Source organism: Protopterus annectens, chromosome 8.part0 (genome assembly GCF_019279795.1).
Source record: "Protopterus annectens isolate FY-2018-M chromosome 8.part0, PAN1.0, whole genome shotgun sequence".
Classification (NCBI taxonomy): domain Eukaryota; kingdom Metazoa; phylum Chordata; order Ceratodontiformes; family Protopteridae; genus Protopterus; species Protopterus annectens.
The window spans coordinates 1,102,802,476-1,102,830,196 of NC_056741.1; the positions used below are offsets into that span (position 1 = coordinate 1,102,802,476).

At 40.8% G+C, this 27,721-nt stretch overlaps 1 protein-coding gene across 2 annotated transcripts in view; it reads right to left on the minus strand.

Annotated features, from left to right (window-relative positions):
* Positions 1–329: 329 nt before the first annotated feature.
* SELENBP1 (selenium binding protein 1) overlaps positions 330–27,721 on the minus strand; it is a 376,594-nt gene continuing 349,202 nt past the window's right edge. For both annotated transcript variants that reach the window (XM_044080630.1, XM_044080631.1), the window contains exon 13: positions 330–785. In XM_044080630.1, the coding sequence (XP_043936565.1) occupies positions 623–785 (163 nt within the window). In that variant the 3' untranslated portion in view covers positions 330–622. The remainder of the gene's footprint in view (positions 786–27,721) is intronic.

A 27,721-nucleotide genomic window follows, 5' to 3' on the forward strand; every position in this document is an offset into this window, starting at 1 on the left:
GTACTGCAGCTACCATGTTTCTTACTTGGCATGTGGTACATACAAAAGTGTAACTGACAGCTGTCTTATTGGGCCACTTTTGAATGTTTCCAGAAACCGTTTGATAAATACCTTTTAAACTGATGGATCTTCATCTTCTATGAGTTATTAGTATGTTTTTTTTCTGATTACACCTTATATGGATGATCAATGTGAGTGTTTTTGTAAAGAGTACAGTTATATCTGTTTTCTCTACCCGTCTGATGTGTTCTGTGTTACAGCGACTTTATTACTGCTTTCATATTTACTGCTTCTGACTCAGTCTGATTAAATAAAAGCCACAAACATAATGCAATTTTTGTTAAACTGTTTAATCATTTATTTGATACAGAGAAACACAATGATGACTCGTTTAAAGATGAGCATAATCTAGTTTTGGCATGCTCAGAATAAAGACATTTTCTTTCTCTTACACTATCAGAGAAGTCTTACTACTAGGTTGGTTCCTAGAAAGCAGTACAGAGAGAGAGGTAAAAAAAGAATGCTATAGTGCCTTAAGCCACAAAGCACATTCCTCCTTTTAAAAATATTGGTGATGAGTTTTAGGCACCACCATCCACCACATATCATCAGTGCTGTAGCTCTAGATCCATATGTCAGATGTGCAATCTCCACCAGGATAACGAACTTCATGGGCGAGGACAGGTCCATTTGGTTCCTTCCCAAAATCACAAATAAAGTTCTTGTTTACTTTAAGGCCACCATTCTTTGTGTCTACATCAATCTGGAGCAGCACTGAACCTTTCCTGAAAGGAATATAGAAAACAAAGAAGACGTCATTCTGCATTACATGCACACATATTCATGTACATACAAGACTAACAGCAGCAAAAGACCAGGTGCTTAATTTCAACCTGTTAAGTATTGGTATAGGGATATAGTGCATGAGTGTTGTAGGAGAGTAATTCTATAACTAATTTCAAACTGCTTCAGCTGTCAAAATCATCAAGACTTACCTTGTAGCTGCTGGGACTGTTCATCAAAAAACATACCAGGATGCCAAATCCTGTTCCTAGCTCTTTTAATGGACTGCCTAAACAGAGTGAACTAGTTTTTACCTGCTTCAAAAGACTCTGGTTACATCATTGATGCCCGCATGCCGATTTAAAAAATATATTCATTTTCAACATCTCTCGACACATTCCTTATCTGTTGGGACTGTAACATTGCCATTTTCCTATTCACACTAAGGATTCTTTTTTTCAATTTTATCTCAGCCTTGTAATATTATCAATGTTTTTTAATGCAGGCCTCAGTTTTTGTTGCAATCACTACTTCTAATGTGATCCCTTGAGACAAACAAATTTATCTTGCAGAGAAACAGAAGTGTTTGATTTTTTTGAGCATGTCTGACTCATCAAAGGTGTTTTGTCTGAAGGGGTTTAACAGCACCATTAGAAAAGAGCTTCCAAAAAGCCAAGCTAAATGATGATGATGGAGGAGTACCACACTCTCAGAGTCCCTCCCCTATATCTTCTAAATTTCCCAATAAGAAGGATCATCATAATTCACATTAAAGGAAGATAAGAAGCATCATAGGCCTTTACACTATTCAGCCAAACAAAAAGTTACTGTTGGCTTTACTACCCCAAAGAATGTAAAGTAACAAGCACTAGTTATAGGTTTTGCATAACTACTAATGTACACACTTACCTCAGGCTCTAGCAGACAGCTTGACTAACTGCCATACAACATCAAACCACCCATGATGAAACAGATAAAAGAAACAAAGTCCACAAAGACTAGTGAATTGTAGGAATATACATAAATAATTAAAACATGATAGTGCAATAATCCAGCCACAGGGAGATGGGAAAAAGTACAGTTGTGTACCTACCATAAATGTAGATGTTAGAGTGTATTCACAGTTGCAGTCATTACTCTTGAGTTATCCTGCTGGCAGGCTACCCGCAGTCGGCCTGAATTCCAAAGTCCTGGTCCTGCGTCGGTTGCTGTCGCTTCTTCCCTGACGTCAGTGCACCAGGGGTATAAAATATGCAACCAATGCCATTTTCTTCAGTTTTTCTTGCCCCAGATGTCAGGTGCTCCCAAAAGGGTAGGCTAAATAAATTATGCCAATAAACATGCATGTACTAAAGTAAACATTTCCTTCATCTACAAGCAAATACACCACATAGGTTGTATAGAATAGAGAAGTACAGATAAGTCCCAGCAAAAGAAAGGGGGATGGTGGGAGGGTAACCTGGACTGCAACAGTGAATACACTCGAACATCTACATTTATGGTAGGTACACAACTGTACTATGTTCATCGTGTTTCACTGTTGCAGTCATTACTCTTGGGTTGAATCCCAAAGCTGAGGATGGGTGACTGGGCTAAATAGGATTAGGAGAGGCTATGAGGCCCTGCAGAACTGCAGTGACAAAGCCTGCTCTGGATTTAGAGTAGAGAGGTAAGTGGTAGTGCTTTGTAAAAGTGTGCACTGAACTCCAAGTTGCAGCCTCTAAGATGTCTTTGGTTGGTACTCCTCTGAGGAAGGCTGCTGAAGTGGCTGCTGCTCTGGCTGAATGTGGTCTAATGCCCTTAGGCACTGATTTGCCATGCTGTGAGTAGCAGAAATGAATGCAATGGCCTATCCATTTTGAAATAGCCTGTTTTGAGATAGCCTTTCCTTGTGATCCTGCAGCATATGCCACTAAACATTGCTCAGTCTTTCTGAAAGCTTTAGTTCTGTCCAAGTACAAGCGTAGCTGTCTGTGTATGTCCAAAGAATGCAGAAGTCTCTCACCCTTGTTCTGTGGGTTTGGATAAAAGGTAGGCAAGTGAATGGTTTGGTTAAGGGCCACACTGGACACCACCTTAGGCATAAATGTCGGGTTCGTCCTCAGAGAAACCCTGTCTGGATGGAAAATGATAAAAGGTTCCACAGCCATGAGTGCCTGCAACTCTGAGACTCATCTTGCAGAGGTTATTGCTAGGAGGAGAGCTGTTTTCCAGGATAAATATTTTATATCAGCTGTTGAGGCTGGCTCAAAAGGAGGCAGTGTGAGTTTTTCCAAGACATAATTGAGGTCCCATGGAGGTATTGCTGCTCTCCTTGGAGGTCTTATGTTTTTGGCCCCTCTGAGGTACTGCCTTATTAAAGGATGAGAAAAGATAGGTGGTTCCGTATTGTAATGGGCTGAAATGGCTAAGGCATGAATCTTAATTGATGAAAAGGATGGGCCTTTGTCCAGCATCTCAGTTAAGTATTGTAAAATCTGAGGAATATTGGGTACAAACGTGTCAATTCCTTGTGCCTGGTTCCAAGCACAAAATCTCTTCCATTTTTCTGCAGAAGATTTTCTGGTACTGGGCCTCCTGGCCTCCAAAATAACATCCATCACAGCTTTGGAGAGAGGAGTGTTCTGAATGGCTACATTATCTGCCATACTGCCAGATTTAAGGTCCTGAGTTGGCTGTGCAGGATCTGATTGTTTTGTTGGGTCAGTAAGTGAGAAATTTGAGGCAATGTCTAGTATGGACCTTGAGACAAGTTCTTCAGGATTGGATACCAGTGCTGGCGTGGCCAGTCTGGGGCAATCAGTATCATTTTTTGCTTCTCTTGTCTGAACTTTAGGAGTACCTTGGGAAGGAGAGGCAGTGGGGGAAAGGCATATACTGTTAGGTTTTTCCAGCTGAAGGATAAGGCATCCACTTTCCATGCTTGCTTGTGGTAAGTCCTTGTGCAGAATCTCTGTAGCTGGCAGTTGAGAGGGGAGGCAAATAGATCTATGTCCGGGCATCCCCATTTCCTTGTTACCATGCTGAAGACTTGCGGATCTAGTTTCCACTTATGGGGATCCATGAGGTTTCTGCTTAGTTTGTCTGCCAGAGTATTTATTTTTCCTGGCAGGAATTGTGCTTGCAGGTGAATTGATAAGTCAATGCTGTGTCCCACAAAGTCATGGCTTGTCTGCAGAGGGGGTAGGAATGTGTGCCTCCCTGCTTGTTTATGTACCACATGACTGTAGTATTGTCCGTGTTTATCAGTAGTTGTCCTGGATGAAGTAGATCCTTGAAAGCTGTCAGGGCATTCTGAACTAGCATCTCTTTTTGATTGATATGAAGATGCATCTGGCTTGTGGGCCATGTGCCCTGAATACAGTTTCCTGCCATGTGGGCCCCCCAGACATAATCTGATACATCCGTTGTTAATGTCTGCCTGGCTGTCGGTAAAGTGAATGGCTGTCCCTTGTTGTGGTGACAGGCCTGTGCCCACCATCGAAATTCCTGTTGCAGGCAGGGAATGAGAGTAATTAATGTTTCCAGGCTGTGGCACTGTTGAGTCCAAACACTTTTTAGATACCATTGTAGTTTCCTCATATGCAGTCTGGCATATGGAATTAGCAGAATGCAGGATGCCATGAAGCCCAAAGATTGCAGAATTTTTCTTGCAGATAACTGGGTCTTTGTTGCTAACATTTTGAAGTAAGAAGTCATTTGCCTTTGTTTATCTGGCGTGAGATAAGCCATCTGGGCAGTTGTATTTAAACATGTACCCAGGAATATTATCTCTTGAGGGGGTACTAGCTTTGATTTCTTTTCGTTTACTGTGTACCCTAGGCAAATTAGTAATCTTTTTACAAATGCCAGATGCTTTAGTAGAATGTTCTTGTTCTCTGCTTGAATAAGGCAGTCGTCCAAATAAGGACATATTTGAATTCCTCTGTCTGCAAAATGCACTTGCTGGTGCCAGGCATTTTGTGTAGACCCTGGGCACAGTAGATAAGCCAAAGGGCAGTGCAGAGAATTGGTAGTGCATTCAGCCAGCTATGAATCTGTGGTATCCTTTGCAAGATTGTCTGATTGGGACATGCAGGTATGCCTCTTTTAGGTCCAAAGTTACAAGCCAAGCCTTCTTGCCCAGCATGGGCAGTAGCTGCTGCAGAGTCAACATTTTGAATTTTGGAACATCCAGAAATGTGTTTAGAATAGACAGGTCCAGTACTGGTCTCCAGGCTTTGTCCTTTCTGGGTACCAAGAAAAGTCTCGAGTAAAATCCTTGTCCCTGCTCTTGCTGTGGTACTCGCTGAATGGCCCTCATGTCCATGAGGGATGAAACTTGCTTTTGTGCCTCTGCCCATTGATTGTGTGGCAGGTCTGGCATACCTTTTGCCCTTGGCAGGGTGTGAAAGTGGAACCTGTAGCCCTGAGACACTATGTTCAAGACCCATTTGTCCTCTGTGATCATGTGCCAATTTTGTGAAAAAAGTGCTAGTTTTCCCCCTAAGGGGGCTGCCAAAAGATAAGTGCTTGGTTCTGGCAGAGGAAAGTCATTGGGACTGTTTCCTGTATGGCTGTGATTTGTCTTCTCTGCTTTTGGAGGTAGAAGCACCCCATTGTTTAGGCCTGTATGAGCCTTGGGGCTGGGATCTGCCTCTGGGGCATCTGTATCTGCCTCTTTGTGGCCTGTCTGACACTAGAAAGGACCAATTCTTTGTAGGCCAGTTCCTGCTAAATCTGGGTGGCTGCACCTGTAAGAAATCCTTAACTGTCTGCATAGATTTCGCTTTGTCCTCCATTTTCTTCAACACCTCTTCTGCTTTAACACCAAACAAAGTATCATGCAGTAATGGAGCATCTAATAATTTTGCTTTAACATGATCAGGTAGATTCTGTTCCTTTAACCAAGCATGTCGCCTAATGACAGAACCCGTAACAGCGGCCCTGCAAGAGGCCTCCAGAGAATCAAAACCACATTGCAAAGTATGCTTTCCCACTTGTTCAGTTGCATGCAATAAATCCCGCATTTCCTTGTTTTCTGCACATTCAGAATTTGTTACCATTTTCTGTTTAAACAGTGACATAATATATTGCTGATATTTAAGCATATGAAATTGACAATTTAAAGCCCTCACAGCCAAGGTAGCAGAAGTGTAAACCTTTCCCCCCCCCATCTGTCCAGTGCCCTTGAATCCCTATCAGAGGGGATAGGGTTTTTTGCAGTGGAAGCCTTGACCCCTTTGGGACCCTGAGAAATAGTTTCTGGGTCAGCAGCAGGGTTTTACAAAGAAATTTATGTGAATCTGGAACCCTGTAGTATCTGTCTGGCTTAACAGGTGCAAGGGGTAAAGAGTCACGGGACAGGCCGGACTCTGAAAATACATCATCTACAATGTCTAAAACAGGAGGGATAGCAAGAGGCCTGTGCTGAGGTAGTAAAAGAAAATCTCTAAGCCTATTCTTAGATTCTGATTAGTCTTGGCTCTCCCAGTGGAAGTGCTCCCTCATGGTATGCAGGGTTTCCCCAAAAGAATAATCCTCAGGAGGGGAGTCTGAAGGGATAGATTCTTCAGCATCGGAATCCTCATAGGGAGGGAGAGAGTATTCTTGGTCAGAAGAGGAGTCAGAGGAAATGGAAACCTGATCTGAAGATTCATATTCTGTTTCTTGCCTAGGCCTCTTTTCAGGAGGGGGATGGGAACCCCTGATCAAAGTAATTAGGTCTTCGGCCATTTTGAGCATCTGTTTTTTAGGCATAGAGGCCTGTCCATGGGCTTGCTGCACTTGTTTCTTTGTCTTTAGTGGTGCTTTAGTCTTTGCCTTTGAAGCTGTAGTCGGTTTTATATATAACTCTGTAGGCCTGAAAACACCCTCAGAAGCCGATGCCTGCTCAGCGGCTCCAGACCCATCTGAGGGAATATTTTCCAAGTGTCCAATACCTTGAGTTTCCAGAGGCCTAGTCTGCTCCATGTGGGAGTTGGAAGCGGCCTGCGGCTCTGAGGTAGCGGGCATCAGGGGCTGCGAAAGCGCCTCACTGAGAACCGGCGACTGGCTTAGAAGAAGCCTCGTAGTCAGTTTTGGACCTCGGACGCCTGTCCTTTTCCTTGCGTTTCTTGTGAACTGCGGTAGTCAGATGGCTATCTGACGACATCATGTAATTAAATCTTCAGCCAAAGTAATGGAATGCAAAATCGTACTGACGCTTAATAGTGCGTTGGTTAAATCTAGCACAAAATCTGCAGTTAGCTACGTCGTGATCAGGGCCTAGGCAAGGAATACAATAAGAATGGAAGTCCTTATGAGGTATTTGCTTCCCACAAGAAATACAATTATTAACTTTTTCTGACATCGGTCTGGAGCAAGAAAAAAGTTTACCCAGTGGGGTACTTAGCTTTAAATGAAGACTTTGGATCTGAAATTCGAACATGAAAATCTCAGGAGTCGGCCGACCAGCACTTGCGAACTGCTTCTGCTTCGGGCACCGTGCAGCAAGAAAGACTGAAGAAAATGGCGTCGGCTGCATCTTTTATATCCCTGGCACACTGACGTCAGGGAAGAAGCGACAGCAACCGATGCTGGACCAAGACTTTCGAATTCAGGCTGACTGCAGGTAGTCTGCCAGCAGGATAACCCAAGAGTAATGACTGCAACAGTGAAACACGATGAACATCTAATATTATCAAAACATGTGCTTGTGATAGAAAAATAAAATGTAACGGGAACCACTTTTCATTCAGCCAGTCAAACTTAATCAGATTGTTACAAAGTTACTTATACTCAAATACTGATCACCTTGATACAGAGCAACAAACTCTAAAACCAATCATTTGACAAGAAAAAGTAAAAATACTTTATGTATATATTAATAAACAGAATAGAAAGCATATAAAATTTGTGAATTAATACTTACAAAAAATACTGTGATTATTTTGTTTTTAATTTCTATGTAATATTCATTGCATCATTCAAACCTGTTGTGTCAAAATCTAGTACTGAAACATTAAGTTAGGAAACCCTAAGACACTTCCACACCCAATGAAAACAATAGCCCTTTTTTATTACAATTTCTTCCTCATTGTACTTATTGAGACAATAGTTTCTACCTAGGATGAAAGAGAAAACAGGATTGTGGAGCAAACCTCTCACCATCCAGATTTTCACTTCATATTTTAAGTCTGTTCTTCATACAATTTTTGGTTTTCTGGCAAATCATTGAGGACTGAAGTCAGAAAATAATGACAAACATTTGAGTTTTAGACTTCATATCCTTCAGAAAGTTTATGCTAATACAAAACCCATTTGTTATTCTATAAATTTTCTACATTTATAACAGCAATACTTAAAAATCTGTCCCTGTTTTTGGCATCTGTCGCCCCATTATTTATGGCTTTGTGCAGATGTATTGCACTAAAATAGAACTATGTTTTGGAGACCTCAAACAGGTCCACCTTTAATGAATCACAACAACAGAATTTGGCATCATCAGAAATGAATGGGTCAACTGAGATTTTATATGAAGACTTTCCATTCAGTATTGCCTTTCCAGGAATAAAAAAATGAAATGGACAATGTCAATTGGAACAGTCAATGCAGTAACAAAACAACACAATATATAACTGTTAACACATTATCAAAGAAGGTCTCTATTTTTTAATCATTCAGACAGACTGAATTAACGAGTATTCAAAATAAAATAAAATAATAGGTATCAGCTGTGAAAACATCTGAGTTTGTGAACATAAATAAAAGATAATTAAGTATGAATACTTAGAGGAATGTGAATGTAAAGGTTAGGTTCCCTATAAAACAAATTTGTTAGGAGGAACAAAAATGTTATTCTTCTTTAATTTATAATACAAAACCTGTCTTTTGATTCTGAAATATGGGTTGTGTGAGTATATCTGAATCGTAAGAGAATTTATTGTACAATCTTTTACATAACGCCTATGAACTGTCAACAGTTTCATTTTATAACCTTTATTTCATAATTGTTTGGTAGGATAATAGGTGCAGAAGTGGTTTATATTGTAAAAAGGCTTGATATGGTTGATATCAGTTGCAACCCCCTCCTTGTGACAAAATACATTTAGCTGTCTTTATTGTCAAGGGATTGAAGGGCAGGAGATGACTCATATGATGTAACATACTTGGTAAGTTAAGATTGTTGCACACATACTGGCTTATCTGTGATGATGATGATGGTCTTAGAATTTGGGTAATTTCTATGGAAGACTATTACTGTAGGGTGTCAAAACCTTGACAGAATATAAGCATTTTATAACTTCTCATGTAGTGTCTAAATCAGGTGAACAGTTAGACTGCCAAATAAAACAGGCTAACTTTCACAGCAGCATCTAAAATTTGAGATTTGACATCCTTTGATAAATATTCTATCTTCAACCAAGCATGTTTTCTTATACTAACTGTGGACATTTCCCTAGACACTGCATCCACTGACGTGGGAGCACTTTAGTGTGTTGAGACCTACTTTTCCATCTGTTTTTATTAGTTGACAAATCTCACCTTTGTCTTTTGAATGAAGCCTTTTACTAGGAGTAGTATGGATATGTGGCAAAACTGTGGTCAGTTAACCAAATGTACTTATCTAGGTACATTATAATTATAAACGTGATGACAGTGATAGCCTAAAAATGAATATATTTAAGAAGAGCAACAAACGTTTTCTCTGTCAGTCAGCATACTTGCTTGTATGCAAGTTATGCTAAGTGACTCACAAACTGGAAACAGAACTTCACTGCGTGATTATCTCTTCTTTAGACTTGCTTTCCAGCTCATTTTTTCTGATCATTAAACCTCTGCTGATTCAACCAGTCAGCCTAGTCTTTGTCCTAGCAGCAAGAGCCCTACAGCCAATTCATCCCATGTTAGGCATGAGGGTCAAGTGGCAGAAGTTGTGCCATCATCCATAGTTGGGAATTGGGGTTTTACTTTAAACACTAGCTGCTCCCACTGCACACAGCTGTTGTGAGTGATGAGCATATATCCAACATTTGCAAGAGGCATTCCATCAACAGCTCTTTCCCCTTGAAAACCAAGTGCCTCCAGTGATCTCTAGTCTCCACCAGAAATTCTACCTCAGGTCCACACTCTGGACATGCACTTCTGAACCCTACCCTGACAAAAAGAGAGAAAGAGATTAGCAGGCTCCTCCTTATGATTTCCTCCATCTCCTGGTTAGCCTCCCCAGTGCCCCAGTGCAACCTAGACAACTGGATGGAAAACTGGAACTTCATCCCTGGTTTGGCACCTATGTCTCTAATGGACAAGGTAACCTGTAAATGGTTCATGTCCCAAACCCCTGCTTACACTTCGCAATGATATCAGAACTTGTCAGAGATTCTGCATGGCTAGGCTTAAAAAGGCCCTTGTGGTCATTAGCCTAGTAAACACCTATGAACCTATAATCAATCAAACTGGAGCCATCAAGGTCATAATCAAGGCTTTAGCCCTGTAAATCAAGGACTCTGTTTTAAATGTAGTCTTCATTTATATGTACTGTAGCATAACCAGTGTTTTGTTTATTTTGTATTTGTTTCGGTTTACTATCATATTTCAGACTTGCACAATATCGAATAGGAATTCCACAAAAGTATCTGCTTGAAATATTGAAAAGCCATACCTTAATATCTTGAAAAACTTTCAATGAATGGATAGAGTCGTTCAAGCATGAGTAAAAGACACAAAATTAAAATGAACATGATAATGTACCAGCAGTAGAAGCTGAAAGATTGACTGTAAGAACCTTAATCTGAAAAGACTGAAAACATTTATGATTGAGAATAATTCGGTAATAGTAATTTTGTATATATAAGTTTACTTTACTTATTTATGCAATACAATTTGGAATTACAGAGCTGACATAAGTATATTTTTTGCATTTTACTGTTCAGTGTTTCTTATCAGTATTGCTCTGTTTTTTTATTTATTTGCTTAACAATACTGCACTGGGTTTATTTATTTGCTTAACAGTACTGCACTGTTCTTATTTCTTTGCTTGACTAAATTATTTACTTTTCTTTGTCTGCATGTATATATTTGGTGACCTCTGGTTGAATTTTTGTTTCCTGATCTTTGCTGATTTTTTTTTATTTTTGTAGTAAGGCATTTGGCACAGCACTTTAGCTTGACTAACTGGTTCAACATAGGGTGTCCTTTACAACTTTCTGGGGCAGCAGGGAGTTTGTGGTGAACTCATTCCAAAGTGAAAAAAATGGTCAAACAGTTTCTGTGTTATCTGACTACCTCAAGGTGTGTCTATGGAAGGGTCTTTTATCTTGCAGGTATAAAAATACTACTTTGTGTGAATTTCTGCTTATCTTACTAGAAGCTCCATTGTGTCTGACTGAGAGCGTTTCTTAAACAATCTGGAATTACAGAGACTACATACGCATATTTTTTGCACTTTATTTAACTGTTCAGTGTTTCTTATCATTACTGCACTGTTTTTTTATTTGTTTAACAGTACTGCACTATTTTATTTATTTGCTTAACAATATTGCACTGTTTTTATTTATTTGCTTGACTGAATTATTAAACTTTCTGTGTCTGCATTTATATATTTGCTGACTTCTGGTTGAATTTTTGTTTTTCTCCCACCCAACTTCTGTTGCGTTCTTAAAGTTGGTGGCTTTTGCTGTTGCCCACCCCTACTGTAAATTTGATCTGGGACACTCCTCCCAGTCCCATCTCATTAGCTCATTCTACCTAATACAGAGATCAGTTGGGAAGGTCAACCCCTTAGTTCCTTAACCTTGAATTATCATCTGTTCTTCCTCTCTCCCTTTCCACTTTACTAACAAACAAACAAGAACACATTTTATTCAACTGCTTTTACTGTATTTGAGTTTCCTCCTCCTACTCTATTACTTTATCTTGCCTTTTCTGCTACTTGCTGCTACTTATTCTCAAAAGTGTTCAATTGCATCTTTTCTGTTGCATTTATAGCCTGTTTAAATTGTGTTATTCTAAGCCTCTTAGTTGTGGTTTAAGCACTCAGGCTTTAGGCCTACCCTTTAGCTCTCCTTGGCCTTTCCCTGTCAGATTCTGACAAATATGGATGGACAATTTCCTACAGTTTCTCCTGCCAGTCAGGTTGATATAGGCATCCTGAGACAGTGCAGCAACTGCCTCATGTACAGAGACAACCATCTACTACTACCACCTAGGAACACAATTTGAAAGAGATGCAATTACACTAGGAACCTAGAGCCTATGCTTTCTCCCTCACAAGCCAATATATCTAGCACTGAGAAGGTTGTCAATGCAATCACTACACATCAAACACCACCAACACAACACACACCCACATATGTGGATGTCCTCAACAAAAACATAGCCAAACAAAAGGAGACCTCCAAGGCAAAAACATACACAATCGCCACAGCCCTCCACACTACATACCATGCATAGTTCACACAGCTGTGTCTTATAGCCACTAAGGCCTAACCATAAACTTGACATATTAATCATAGGAGACTCCATTTTGAGACACACAGATGTGCCTCTAACCAGGCTGGATAAGGAGAAAGTCATGCTTAGTTGTCTGTCAGGGGCCAGAATCCGCCATATCACATACACACTCAAGTCTCTCAACAACAGGTACTGTTATGACTCTGTCATAATCTATGTTAGCGTGAATGACTTGAGACGTGCCTCCTTGGACTATATGAAGATTGACATGCTTGAACTTGCTGAATATGTGTCCCAGACGGTATGTCCCTAGCCTTAAGCAGCATTCTACCATCACCCAGAATGATGCCTCAACACAAACATAAAACAATTGACTTTAACAATTGGCTTAGTTTCTGGTGTCATTCCAGGGGGATTCAGTACCTGACAGCCTGGGAAGATATGATCAACAGACCACGATGCTGTGCCAGAGATGGTCTGCATCTGTCTCACTTGGGATTCAGGCTTCTGGCAAAGGGTCTTGCCTCCCCCATAGTGCCTTTTTTAGGAAAAGTGATGAGGTTAAACCTACCAACATAAAAATTTCAACAAAACACAAATTAAAGGTCATGCTGCTAAATGCTAGGAGTCTAAACATGAAACTGCATTCATTGCAAGCATTCTTAACCCTGGAAAATGCTAACATCTGCGCAGTAATAAAAACCTGGTTCAAAGCTGAGCACAGCATCCCAGCCTTACCTGGTTACTCATCCTACCATACATTCGGATCCCAAACTGTGGGCAGTAAAAGCCAAAGGAGGTGGAGTTTCAAATATATATTAAAGACATACATACCTCCAGGCTGGTCAAACAGTATGATGTACAGGAGACACTCCAGGTGCAGTTAACCATTGACAAGACCCCTATACAAATCATAGCTAGCTACCGACCCCCAAATCTGACTCAAAATGCCCAGTCCTTCTATCTGGACCTCTTCATATCTATCAAGATTCAAACCTTTACCCCAAATCCTGGGTGACTAACTACCCAAACATAGACTGGAAGAACTACTCGTGCCAGAACACAAATGCCCAGAGATTCTTCAATTTTGTCAATGCAGATGCTTTGGAACAGCTAGTCGATACCCCCCACAAGGTGATAATATCTTGGACTTGGTATTAACCAACATGAGTAACCACTGCAGCATCCCTGCAGTATCATCCTCCCTGGTAAGATCCGGCAATAACGCGGTCACTTTTGATGTCACCATCTCCCCTGACCCCCCCCCCCAGCTAGGGTCAAATAAAAAGCTTCTCCAAAGCTGATTACAGCCTCCTGAGGGATAGTATAAACAGCTTCACAGCCCCTGCCCCTCTCTAGGAACTGGCACCAGTATCCAAAACTATACCAAAGCACATATTTGAGCATTTATATAGATGCATGGAATCAGGAATACCCAACACAACTAAATCATCCCCCGCAAGGAAGAGTAAACCTGCCTGGTGGACATCTGCAATAAATAAACTGTATAACAAAAGGAAAAAAAATGCTGTCCAGGACCAAGAAGGAGCAGGTACCTAATTGGAAGTAATCTCTCCTTAGCCTGAACAAGCAAATAAGAACACTTGTGAAATCCTCCAAAGCAAACCTCGAGTCCAAATTGGCCACATCTACTAGAGACAATCATAAGGCCTTCCTCATATACATCTGCATTCTCAAAGGAAGCAACCAGATCTGTTCAGAACTGGTGGTCAAGGACACCACATATACAAATGCCGTAGATATTGCAAACTTGCTATCTGACAGGTTCAATGAAAACTTCACCCCTCTGTCCATCAATAAATCAGGACATTCTCAGTACCTGCCCCCTTCCCCTTATATCTAGGGAACAGGTCATCACTGCTCTTTCAAAGGCAAAAAATACATCCGCCATCGGACCTGATAACATCCCAGGCTGCATCCTACATGAACTCAGGCAGAAACTTGCAGCACCATTAGGCACCCTATTCAACCAAAGCCTGAGTACCGGCTTTGTCCTAGCTGAGTGTAGGACAGCACTGTCATCCCTTTGCATAAAAGTGGAGCATCCACTGATCTGGGAAATTATAATGCCATCAGCCTAACTAGTCTGATCTGCAAGGCCATGGAACAGATTATCATGAACCTCATTAACAAGGACATTGGCAATCTCTAAACACTCAATCCCACACAGTTTGGCTTCATCAAGGGGAGGTCTGTTAAATTTGGTAGACTTCTTTAAGACAGCCACCAAAGCCATGGACGAGGTGAAACACCACCTTCCTTGACCTGGCCAAAGCCTTCAACACTATTCCCCACTTGGGCATAATAGACAAACTCTCTCAACTAGGCATCAATCTGTATGTTATCATCTGGGTAGCTAACTGGCTCACTGATAGAACCGACCTAATAGGGGACGCTACCTCAAGTAGTAGAATCGCAATGAGCGGCATACCCCAGGGTTCTGTCTTGGGGCTTCTGTTATTTGGTATATACTTTTCTGAGGTGCAGGCCAAAACCAGTGGGCTATGGCTGACAAAGTTTGCAGATGACTGCAAACTGGGCACTGTCATCAGTTCTTCTAATGATGTGGACATCCTCCAAGAGGGTCTCACCCAAACAAATGACTGGTGCCAGAAACATGGCCTCAAGCTGAATACCAAAAATTGCATCATCATCCCCTTTGGGGAGAGTGACATCCTCACAAATTATCACATTAAAAACATTCTCCTAAGCACGCAATCAGTTGTAAGGGATTTTGGCACCCAGGTTGATAGCAACCTGACTTTGGACCACCATGTTGCTTCCATTGTATGGAAAGCTTTCTACATGGCCCACCTCATAATTAAGGGTATTTCATCCATGGACAAAGAGATCATAATATCCCTGTATTCTTCCCTTATAAGGTCCATTACTGAGTACAATGCCCCATTCATCATGTACCTTGCAAAGCACATGCAGCAGCTGGAGAGACCACGAGGTTCCTCACCAGGAAAATCCAGGGCCTCAAAAATCTACCATAAACAAATAGGCTAAAATCCCTATCCCTCTATTCAGTTTCATGCAGACTCCTCAGAGGTGACCTCTGTCTGGCATATAAGATGATCTCGGAACCTGTCTTGATGGGACTGCTGCATATCCACAAGTCAAGCTCCACTTGACTAACCTGCATGGGTGGCCTCAACTTGGTCTGTGACATCAATAGGACTTGTTGGTGGGACAGATTTGTGTCCCAGAGACACCCCTATCTGTGGAATAAACTCAATCTCCATGTCAGAGTACCTCTTTACCCCTTTTTAACTGGGACCTGGATAACTGGATGGGAAGAAGAAGAAAATACATCCCTCGGATTCCACCCATGTCCCTGCTGGACAGGGGCATCAGGTGTGGACTTGTCTAAACATGGGCTAAACTCTTGGCTAGGCTTATAAGGGCCTCAGGGCCAATAGCCTAGTAACTTCCTATGATCCTATGAGAAGCGTCATTAAAAAGTCTGCAATGGATTCAGAATGTATAGATTTCATACCTGGTAGAATTGGGAGTGTATATCAAACAGCTGCTTCCCAGATAGGTAGAAAATGCTGTGTGTTGATGGTTATCTGTATCATTTAGAGAAATGCAAGGGTAGTAGAAATTACTGGTGCTGTCAGGAAAGGAAAAGACAAGTGTAAAGGCAGATGTGTAAGTGTAGCAGTTTTTCATGGTGAGCAGTTAGAAAAGAGTTCACCTCACTTTCTTGCACCAGATCCAGTTAAAGATGATATGTATAAAGCTTGAGAAAGTATTAAAAGACGTGCTGAAAATTCCACTGAAGATCCTTGTAAAATTGTTTCTGAAGTATTTTCAAGCACATCTACATGTGTTGTTAACCATTTACCACACTGTTCAGCACTTACGCAGACAGTGACTAGGATTAGACATAAGAACAGACAGCAAGTGTTTACTCACATATGGAGTTAAAGAGATCTGAAAGGTGACATGCTTCCTATTAAAAATGGAGAATTCATAACTGAGCATACTACAGTGAATGAATCATGCCCTAATACTGTAATTATAACAACTGAAGGAAATCAATGTATGTTGTGCTCTGCAGAGTTTGTACTTGTAGATGGAATTGTTCCAATCAATACAAGGGAATATAAGCAAGTATACATGATACACTGTGGTTTACAAAGTAGTGTCAATAAAAAGATTACCCCTATTGTTTATGTTATTTTGCCATCAAAGGCCTAGGAAAGTTGTGATATAATTTGGCACCATGTACTGCAGTTATGTGCACATTACAGTTTACAATTAAGACCAAATATTTTAAGTGACTTTGAGAAGGGGGCGATTAATAGCATTAAAAGGAATCTACCCAACAGTCGGGTAAAAAGGTGTTGGTTTCATCTCTGTCAGATTGTACAGACAAGTACAAAAACTGTATTTGACAGCAGAGTTTGGTAGCACTACTACGTTTGCTATGATGCGTAAGCAAATTCCCGCATTAGCGTTTCTTTCACCTGGTTGTGTTGCATCAACATTTTGGAGATATTGAACAGGATATGCCAGAAACTGGAAAGCCGTTATGTGTCTTCTTTAAAGAAAATTACATACATGGTAGACCAAGATGGTATGGAATACATAATACTATGTCTGAAAGGATTCCTCCACTCTTTGATACTAACTTCTGGAATCGATGGGATACTTGCACTTTAGGGTATCCACGAAGTCAAAGTGCAGTAGAAGGATGGCACACAAGATTGCGTAGTTTATTAGGTAAACAGAAGTTGTACATGTTAGATGTCATACATGTAATACAGCTAGAGCAGAATCATGTAGAAGATTTAAAGATTAGACTTCTGTGTGGTTTACCTCCATCTCCCAAGAGAAGACATTTACTGAACTAATAAGTTATGTTTGAATGCCTGTTATCAAGATGGGAATAGCTAACTTCACATGTTGCTCAATATTGTGCATTCTAACGGTTAATGTGTGGGTGTTAGGAATCAAAATCTCCATCCTTTTCTTACATACAGCGTATGTAATGTCCTACATTTATTTGAAAGAACTTGTAACACAATTTGTGCATCTGCTGCTGTGTTTATGATTGCACACTTGGTGGTTTTGGGCTGTGTGACGATTTCACAATAATATTAAAAAGACAAAAAAATTGCGAATATCGAACGTCATATTTCATTCTATTTGACATTTATACCATTCAGTATATTAAACTGTGGCAAGTAGCAGTGATTTTTGTTCTTAAATGATGTTCTGTGATTCATTAAAATGAAGGTAAACCATTTATTTCATCTACTTTTTAGCTTTTGACCATACAGTTAGATTTAATCTAGAGAATTATTTGCACAGATCTCATTCGGACACATCTACTAGACTACTGTTGGAGAGGATGAAAGTACTACACAAGTTTATAAAATGTCCATTTGTTTCACTTTTTTGTTAACCATCTGGTTGGCTCCTCATTTTAATGGTTTTTGGATTTAGAACACATGGGATTATTCAAGTTATGCAAACTGCTGACCTCCTTCTCAAGCACTATGAAAACAATTGAAAAATATGTTGTATTTATCATTTTTCATTAGATGGCAGTATATATTACGTGCGCTATTTGATTGCTACATTGTTTCAGTGTTTTAATTGGTAATAGGTAGTCACAAGGCATGTCTGCATTGCTTATTTAACGAATGGATGCAACAGTGCTCTGTTTTTTTATCTTATGATGTATGTATGTCAGTACACAGATGCAGAGCCAGAGATCATGGTCAAATGAGGCCCCAAGACAGGGTAATGGACCATAGCACCCCCACAGCCATTCCATTGTCCCATTACTTGTCTCTCTTCCCCAGGTACATTAAACGCTGTTCATCATGCACACTATTTTCTTTTTTACTTTTGAAATGAAGACAGAGATGTGGACTCCATTAAAAAATTTACATATTTATTTGTTGATTAGGTTAGTCCCACAAGGCTAGTAGTCTCTTTTCAAGGGAGACCACTGGTGGCATTTATACTACTAGGGGAAATTTGTCCAGGACATTGGTAAACTTCCCCTTACTCTTTTTGATAGCTCAGGTGGATATAAAAGATTTCACAGCACTCACTATCGATGCAGGCAGATGGGGCCCCAGTTTAGTATCTCATTCAAAGGATGATGCACTCAGGAGTGCATAACCCCTTAATACTGCACTGCAATGTCAGCAATCTGTCTTCATGGTGTGGGAGCAGAACACACAGCCTTCTGTACTAAAGGCAAGCATTCTACCTGTTGTACTACTAACACTGCTTACAAATTTTATAGCACAAACACTAATGGCCATATTTTAAACCAAACAGTTGCACGCTGAAAACAGACAGCATGAGCAACAATAAACTTTCTTTACTTTGAAGCTCAGATTCATTGAAAATGCACTGAATCTGAAACTCATTGAAACTGCACTGAAACTCAACCCCACATTAATTGAAAATACACAAACTCAAACTCACATTCATTGAAAATGCGCACAGCCAGTGAAGTATTAAGTGTACTTTGGTCCTTGAGCTCTTTCAAACTATGGGTCCCCTGCATACATTTTTAAGATCATGCATAACTGCTTGTGTTGTTTGATTTACCATCCTGATTTAGTGTATTTCTTGTTAAGTACAGCAACGTTTATTAGAAGGCATTTTAAATTTGCAGTTTTGAACATTTTTTCCATTTTTGCAGTGAAACAAAATGAATTAACCAGTAAATGACAAATGTACCCATTTCAGAACATTTCAACCAACTCGAATGATAGCTGGTGTGGAGGATTAAGGCTCTTGCCACGTGTAGCCAAGGTACAGGTTATGAGTGTAACTAAGTTAATTAACTAAACAACCCTCTCTAACTTAGGCATTACACACACACACACACACACACACACACACACACACACACACACACACACACACACACACACACACCTTCCTTTGCCTGTACATGCTAAGTTCCCCTTGGCATTCATGCTGCTTGTACTCCAAAACCAAACCTCTGTAAGAATAATGCTGCTTCAGCTTGCATCAAGTTCTTCATGGCATTCATACTCGAAAATCAAATTTCCCATGTTGCTCTTATGCAAAAAAGTAAGATGCACTGATAGTTACATCTGCATGCCATGCATGTAAATGAGAGCTAAACCGATGGGAAAACAAAGTTTTATGTTTTTAATAAAATTAATGTCTGGATTTTTTAAATTAAATGAATGCATAGCAGGGCCTCAACCCCAACCTCCAGTTAGTGGGCCATAGGTATTTGCCTAGGTCGCCTAGTGCTGGATCTGGCTCTGGACAGAAGTGCTCAATGAAAGATTTTTGTGATGGCTTATAGTGGTTTATTGATTTATACTGCAGCAACTATTGCAAGACAGAACTTAAAAGTTAAAATGATCCTAGACATATATCTGAGTTTGATGAACTCAGAATTAATCACTTCATCTGTATTACAAAGTCAACAGCACTGCCAACAAGGTATGTGACTCAGATGATCTGGAGAGATCATTGAAGCCCTATTTGGCCTGGCATTTCTTCAGGAAGGCCATACCAATCAACCCTGGAGTAAATTTTTGAAAACCCATCCAGTCATCCAGGTTATGTTTGAAGAAAGGTAGTAATTTGTACTATTTAACATACAGGGGAAGTTTATTTCAGAGATTATAGAGGAGCTGGGTTATAAACCTGTCCTGCCACCATCTTCTTTTGATGACAAGTTAAGTCTCTAGTTCTAGTGCTGGTAGAATTACTGGGCTTACAGAGATGCAGGAGGTCTGGGACAATGGAGTGTCTTGTGGTATAGTAAGCAAGACAGAGGTATCCCCTCAAAAGTCTCTAAGACAGTGAATAAAGGGATAGAGCTTCCAGCCTTTCTGGACTTTAGGCCTGTGATCTTTTTAGTGAGGAATCTTTAGGATCTTTGTAATTGTTTGATATGTTTAGTGAAACACATTCCAAAGGGGGCAACGAACTTGATAATTGATCAAATCAATGATGACTATAAGGCAGTGACTACTTCTTTAGACCCTAAAGATATTCCTCATCAGTAATTCCCTAGTCTCAGGGCCTAGGCTATTACTGATGTGATTTGCAGGAGACTCCCTCACCATATAATGATTTTTGTGTTCCTGTTGTAATGTTTTACTAAGCTACGTGATCCTAATTGTGTACTTCTCCTTTTATTATACTTCCTAGCGCACAGGCCTCCCCATGTAACACAGAGGAGTGCGGTTCTGTGATTCTTGAAACTGGTAACTGGTTGTTACCCATTTAAATATTATACACTGTATCTCAACTGATTTTTAACTTGCACCAGGTTGCTAATGTTGCCACTCTGTCTTTACTGAAATCTAGCTTTGAATACAGACAGAATTCTCTAAACATATATTAGTCTCTCATGTATTAGCTCACCTTTCTGATATAATCCTATGTAGTCTGCTATGCTGTACAACCGAGTTTAGACTTGGGATATAATTTAACCTGCTGGACATTGGCTTTGAACACTTTGTAAACTGCATCTCCAACTTCTTTAACTGCACTGCTGCTTTACTGCATTCCTGAACTTATTCACTGTATACACTTTACTCACAGCTGCTGTTATTCTAGATATTTTAGATGCAGATTTTGAATGTTTTACAGTATTTTGCTGCTGTCTCCCACCCTACCTACCAATCCCCAATATTTACCCTCCTTCTACCCAGTATCCTATGTAAATATATGCTTCCAAATCATCTAGCAGTACAGTTTATCTCACGATTAATATATTAAATCTCTTTTCCACACTCTGGCACTCAGTCTAACTCCCTTCACTCAGACACTCAATGCTTTTCTCTCACCGTCCCCTAATACAATCCTACAGAGCCTACAACACTGGCAGTCATCCTCATTCTAACTTTTCTTCTCTCTCCTTTTTTTTTCCCTAGGATACTCATCCTCACCAACCCAACCTACTTATCCAAGCACCTGTCATAGCAAAGCTGAAGCTCCATTTCCTCTCCAATACAGAGTCTACAGTTTCTGTAAAACACTTGTATTGTACAGTACATGTAACCTACTTTTTACTCCTCTTTACTACTGATTGCACAACACCACACCAATCTCCTACTCTTTCTCCCCTTACTCTACTGTCCCCACTTAGCTGCTCTTCCATACTTTCAACTTGCCCAATGCCAATCTCCACAATAGATGCTGTCCTTGCTCTTGTTCTTACCCGTAGCTAGCCCCACTTAACTCTACATCTTATTTTCCCAGTACCTGAGATTTACCTGACACCCATTCCTTTATAAACCCACTACAGGACACTGCTTCCTTGCATCTGCTTTCTTCCTGCTTTTTATAGCCACTACTTACAGTGTAATTGATTGTTTCTGTTGCTGACCCTCACTTTCAGGGTAGCCCCACTCCGTTTGCCCTCGCTATGCTCGAGCTCACTCTGCTTCCCCTACCTCACCCTCATTCCCACCTACCCCCACTTTTCCTACAATTATACTTAGCTAACTCCTCCCCTCGTTAACTCCAACCAATCACCATCACTAATTCCACCTATCACTTTCACTGGTCCTTGCCATTCCCCCAGCATACTTCCTCCTTGTTCCACTTCTGCCTACCTTTACTCCACTCCTAGTCCATTTGAATATCCTCTTCATTTTCTATAACTGCGCACACTGCTTCCCCATAGTACTCTCCCTTACCCAACCCTACCAAACTACAATAATATATTCCACTTACTCCTGGTCCCACCCGGATTACATCTCTTCCTCTTTTTCCCAGCATTCTCTCCCTGGTCCCACCCTGATTACATCTCTTCCTCTTTTTCCCAGCATTCTCTCCCTCTAACAGCACTCAGCACTATCGATCTGACCCTATACTATCACTTATTATTCAATAACAGCCTTATAACAACTCCTCCTCTAGCTTCCACTACTGTCTACCCCATAATTCAGCCATCATGCTCTCTTCCACTACACTCGTACTCTGTATCAGCCATCATGCTCTCTTCCACTACACTCGTACTCTGTGTCAGCCATCATGCTCTCTTCCACTACACTCATACTCTGTATCAGCCATCATGCTCTCTTCCACTACACTCATACTCTATCAGCCATCATGCTCTCTTCCACTACACTCATACTCTGTATCAGCCATCATGCTCTCTTCCACTACACTCATACTCTGTATCAGCCATCATGCTCTCTTCCACTACACTCACACTCTGTACTCTACTCCTTTCCATACTCCTCATATCCCTAATACATATCACTGTTCCAAACCTCATTTCCTTCTTCACTAACTTCTCTGCCAACTCTTCAACCTCTACCTCTTTATTTATTCCACCCAACTGCTATACAGATATCCCCCCCGAGCCAGTATCAAATAAATCCCCTTCTCCATCACAAAGTAAAGCCTATCTCCTTAATATAAAAAAAACCAGTTGAATTAACTAAACTTCTCTACTGTAAATTATCAAATGAATCACAACAAGCTAACCACCAACCGAAAAGTATCATGTCACACTTTTAACATACATATGGACAATTTAGTGTAGCCACTAAATTCATTGGTTGGAAAACATATTGGATTCATACAGCAGTACAGAGAGCCTAGTGGTAAGGTCTCTGCCTCATAGCTTTAGTACTCTGGGTTCAAGCCTATGTTGTGCTCATATATGTATGGTGTTCTCTCAGTTTTCTCTGGGTACTCCAGTTTCCTCAAACCAACAAAAACTGTATGTTTTCCAACCAATGAATCCTGTACCAATTTACCACCTGTTTATCTTCAGTCTACATAAATTAATACATTTTAGTACCATTCATCAACAAAATGGCTTAATCAGACAGGATGGTCCAATTTAATCACCTGTTGGAAATGCAATATGCCACATGCTGATTATTTCCATATGGTTTGGACCTGTGCAAAGTTTCTGATAAAAGAGACATTTTATTAGATAATGTTTTTTAGGCTCTAAGGTCTACTCTCCCAAAGAAGAATGACACTGCATTTTGGCTATTTGGTAAAACTCTGTATAATTTAATCTATACAGAATACATGTTGCTGAGGAATTTAATGGCCACCTTTTATCTTTTATCTTTAAAGATGAAGTACAAAGTTTTTTTAACCAGTTTGTTTTGTTATAACAGTGCCATAACCTTGTAAAGTGTACTTTCTTATTCTAAAAGGTGTAATTTTTGTGTCAGCTATTTTAGTGGATTTGATTTATTATGTTTAATGAACTGGTGTTTCTATTTACTGTTTGCTGAGTAAATGTACACTTACTTCCATGTCATCCAGCCCTGCTTTCTGATAATACAGTACAGGGGAGAAACAGTTTGTAGTGGTTAGGCTAGTCTGCAGCAGGCTTTATTGCAAAGTAACCAAATTGCAGCAAAGCCACTCACTCAGTCAGACAACGAAACAACAAACACAGCTACATTCAACTAAAAAGTAACAAAAGTTAAGATGGAACAGAATAAGATTCTTAGTAAGGTATATACACTGTAATAAAACAGATGTAAAACTAATAAATCATTGTCTACTAATGGATTGATTGATCACTTTTAGGGAGAAAACTACAGATGTGTGAATCACCTCAATGACAGGCCTTCACAGTGACTTTGAACGTTACACCACAAGGAATTAGTGCTTTAAAGAAAACATTTGGAATAATTTGTGCATCTGTGAAGATGACGGGGCAGTAAAGTGGTCATTCTATAGTAGACAACTGTTTGTTGAATGGTACTAAAATATATTAATTTATGCAGACTGAAGATAAACATCAGGTGGTAAATTGTAATGGGATTCTTTGAGCAGCACAGATAGCTAGTCGTAAGATCTCTGCATCACAACTTCAAAGTTGCCTTCTGCGCAATGACCTCTGTACTCCTACTGAGAGGCAGACCTGGTAATCATGGCAACCTGCCATCAGGTGTCTCAGGATGAAGTGACCACCACTACTCCACAAACTACACACCAATGAGACCTGCACAAGAATAAGGAAAAGAGAACACATTAATGCACATATGTGGCACACATACAGTGGCAGTTGCACACTGGCTGCTGAAATGGCATAAGCCCCTCAGTCCTGGGAGAGTTGCACTTCCCTCCTACAACATCCTGCCATGTTCAGCTCATGCTCCTTGGCCACTGCAATAAAAGTATACATTCTTATAATACATACATCCTGTACTCTGTCCTTAGCCTCTGCATCCCACTACTGAAGCAGATTTGTATGTTGCCACAAAAGGTCATTGTACCAATGCCAATACTGCTCATCAGAATGAGTGATGAGAGTGGCATTGCTCAGCATCCTAGTGTGCTTATGTCAGTTATACAACTTGCACAGGGGCCATCATACCTTCCCAGCAGGCACTCAGAAAAATCTATATGAAGGAATTACAAGAAAATCTTGCAATCCATAGAACACTATGCATGAGCCCTGTAGTTTGCATTGTCTGAGGAAGCCATGAGCATTGCACAGGTCAACATGAGGAGAAAATGGTAGCCTCAAATGCACTGATGTATATTCAGACATCACATGGTATTTGCATTGCATTAGGATGCTACCAAACCTTTGTAGCACAGATCTGTGGTGCTACAGGTCGACTCAGGTTGAGTCCATGAACATACTGGTCTTAAACTTCCATAGAACCACACTGACTATGGCAAGTGCCAGCTGGGCTGAGTAGTGCAATGCATTCTGGATGGGTTTGTGAGATACTTGTGCTAAACTGATTTATTAATATAACCATTGTGCTATGAAACCCTTATTAACAACACATAAGGTGTGAATGCCATTTTTTCTGTAAAGCACGTGCAGAGAAAAATCAGTGGAAAACAGGGCTATGAATAATAAATATCTAGAAGTGGATATGCAATTTCTGAAGGCAGACAACTTTCCTAGCAATGCACCCCAGAAGTATATTCATCACTTGCAGTATTTGTGAGGGAGGACACAGCACAATAGCATGGGGCTAGCATCTCCAGTCATGGTGGTGGTGCAGACCTTGGGCACTGGACACATGGAAATGGACAGTACACAAGGGACATGAAGGCACATATACATAGTAGTAGGCATAACAATGCTTTGTAATATGAATGAGTTAATAGAATGTGCATGGAGCCAGTAGCTACACAAAGGGAGTTTAGGCTGGTCATGTCCACAGTAGCAGATTATAAATATGGGAGGGGTGTGAGCAGAAGTATAAGGGCCTCTAATTAGCTGCATAATGGAAGAAGGGAGGTAGTGGCCATAGGTGGATAACTTGTGCAAACACGCACATTTACTGATATAACCCACAGGGATACAGAGCTCATCATGGACTCCTTGAAAGAGAGGCAAGGCCTGGAAAAGTTCATAAATCATAAAAATCAGGTGCTGCTGCACACCTCTACATGAATGACATGCACACACTTGCTAAAGGGGATGCAGACAAAATTATAAGCACCAGATGCAGCAACAAGAGACGCAGAACATAAATACTTTGGTTGGCATGACAGTTTTTCACAACAAGTACACTGAAGGGTAACCAATATGATACTCTGTGCAAAAGACAAGGCATCAGACATTGCAATGGACATGTCAATCACATGAGGTGGATCACCATCAACGAAAAGGCTCAGAGAGATAAAGGACTTCCTGCTGTCTCTGCCTGGGCAGAGGAAGCAGACCCTCATATCCGGAGAGGTAGTTTGGATATGGGACTACTTGAGTGTCTGCAAGGGGATGCACCAGGTTAGTACTACCAAGTACATATCTATGTGGTACAGTGCACTGTGTGTGTATGGGGGGGACTAAATCACCAAGCGCCTCATGCACATCTGTCCTTTTAGGGACCTCTGAATTGCAACTGCAGCAACCCACATATTACTGTATGTACACATGTCTCTATATGCTAAACAGATGTAGAGTTGCCCACCACTATGCATGTCACAGTGGGGTTATAGGCGTATGTCTGAAGGCTTTAAGAAGTACCATGTGTTTATGCTTTCAGAGGTTTTGCTTGTGAAGTTACCAGCATAAATGGATATCACATGCCAGATGTCAGCATGTTACCTACAGCTGTGGATGATGCTGGCAACATAAACATGACACAGACTGATTTTACAGTGGTACTGTCTGTAATACTACCATGAGGACTCCCTCACACCAACATCACATGTCCCTGTGTAGGCACATGCCTAAAACCACACCACTATCACTGCAGAGCAGCCCACCTGTGAAGGTGAGCCTTGCCCTCTCTCCTAATGAGTTTCTAGACCACAAAGCCCCTGAAATTCACACTGCCTCTGATGTCCACTGCAGGGGAGAGGTAGATAAGGGGTTGTGGCACTGCCATTATTCCACATCAGTCCCTGATCTAGGCACAACACTTAGCATAAACCAACGGATGTGCAGGTTAGTGATCCATACACAGACAGCAGCTACCAACAACATTGTGGAGACAGTGTGTGTTTTTTGGCTTTCCTGGTGATTTGTAGTACCTTCACAGTGACATGAAGCATAGAGACAGGAGCTACAGTTGCTGTTCAGGTCAATGCTCACAAATATGAGCTTCATGGGTACTTCAGTGAGACACATGGGAATTGCCATCTGGTCTGCTACTGCAAGCCATGCAGTGTGTGCCCATGACAGAGTATGAGTGCAACATGGCCAAGCACATGCCACACCTACATACATTACACAGACCATTGCTGAGTTAGTTTCATTATCAGCTATGGCCGCACAGCCCATCACATCTGGCTACTGCCAGATAAAAGGTCATCAGAGGTTATGTTCCTTGGGGTCTACACCTTGTTCACCTCACCAGACTGCTTGTGTGTCCCCAAAATTCTACATCTCTGTTAATAGCTGTGGGCAGCTGGAGCACCATGTCTGCATGTGTTCATTGTTTAGCACATGGACATCAAAGCTCTGTAGTCTTCTGACATGGGACACGTGATCAGGATTCAGATGCAATCCACATTTCTAAACCTTCCTTGCAACAGACCACATCAAGCCCCAAGATTGCAAGCCACCACTGCAGGCATCACCAAGAGTCATGGCAGAGCAGTCCAACTCTATCACTGGAGAATGTGATCTCTGAACCCCAAAAATTGCTTGCAGAGCATATGGCTATTGAATCAACCTCATATTACACTACCCCATATATTTTAGTGTTGCTGTCAGCTGTGACTGTGTGTACCCCAACCATCTGTATAAGTGATAATGACTGTACCCCACCCAACCCATTACCTCCATAATTAATGATATATCTGATACACAGCATGACCAGCCCTGCACTGCCTTGCATAGCTTGGATGTGATAATGAATGCATTATTTTATTCTGTGTTCTCTTTGTCATGGCCCATAGCTGTGCACCAAATGCCACCTCATCACTAGTGTCTTGATGCATTATGCCTGTCTCTACCTCTTTCTCTCATATGGTACTGCCTTCATTCCGAGACAGATTTTTATTTTACAGGTCTCTGGTGCAAACTGAATCATCCTACCTGATGTGTCCAGGCAATAAAAGCATCCCTTCAGTT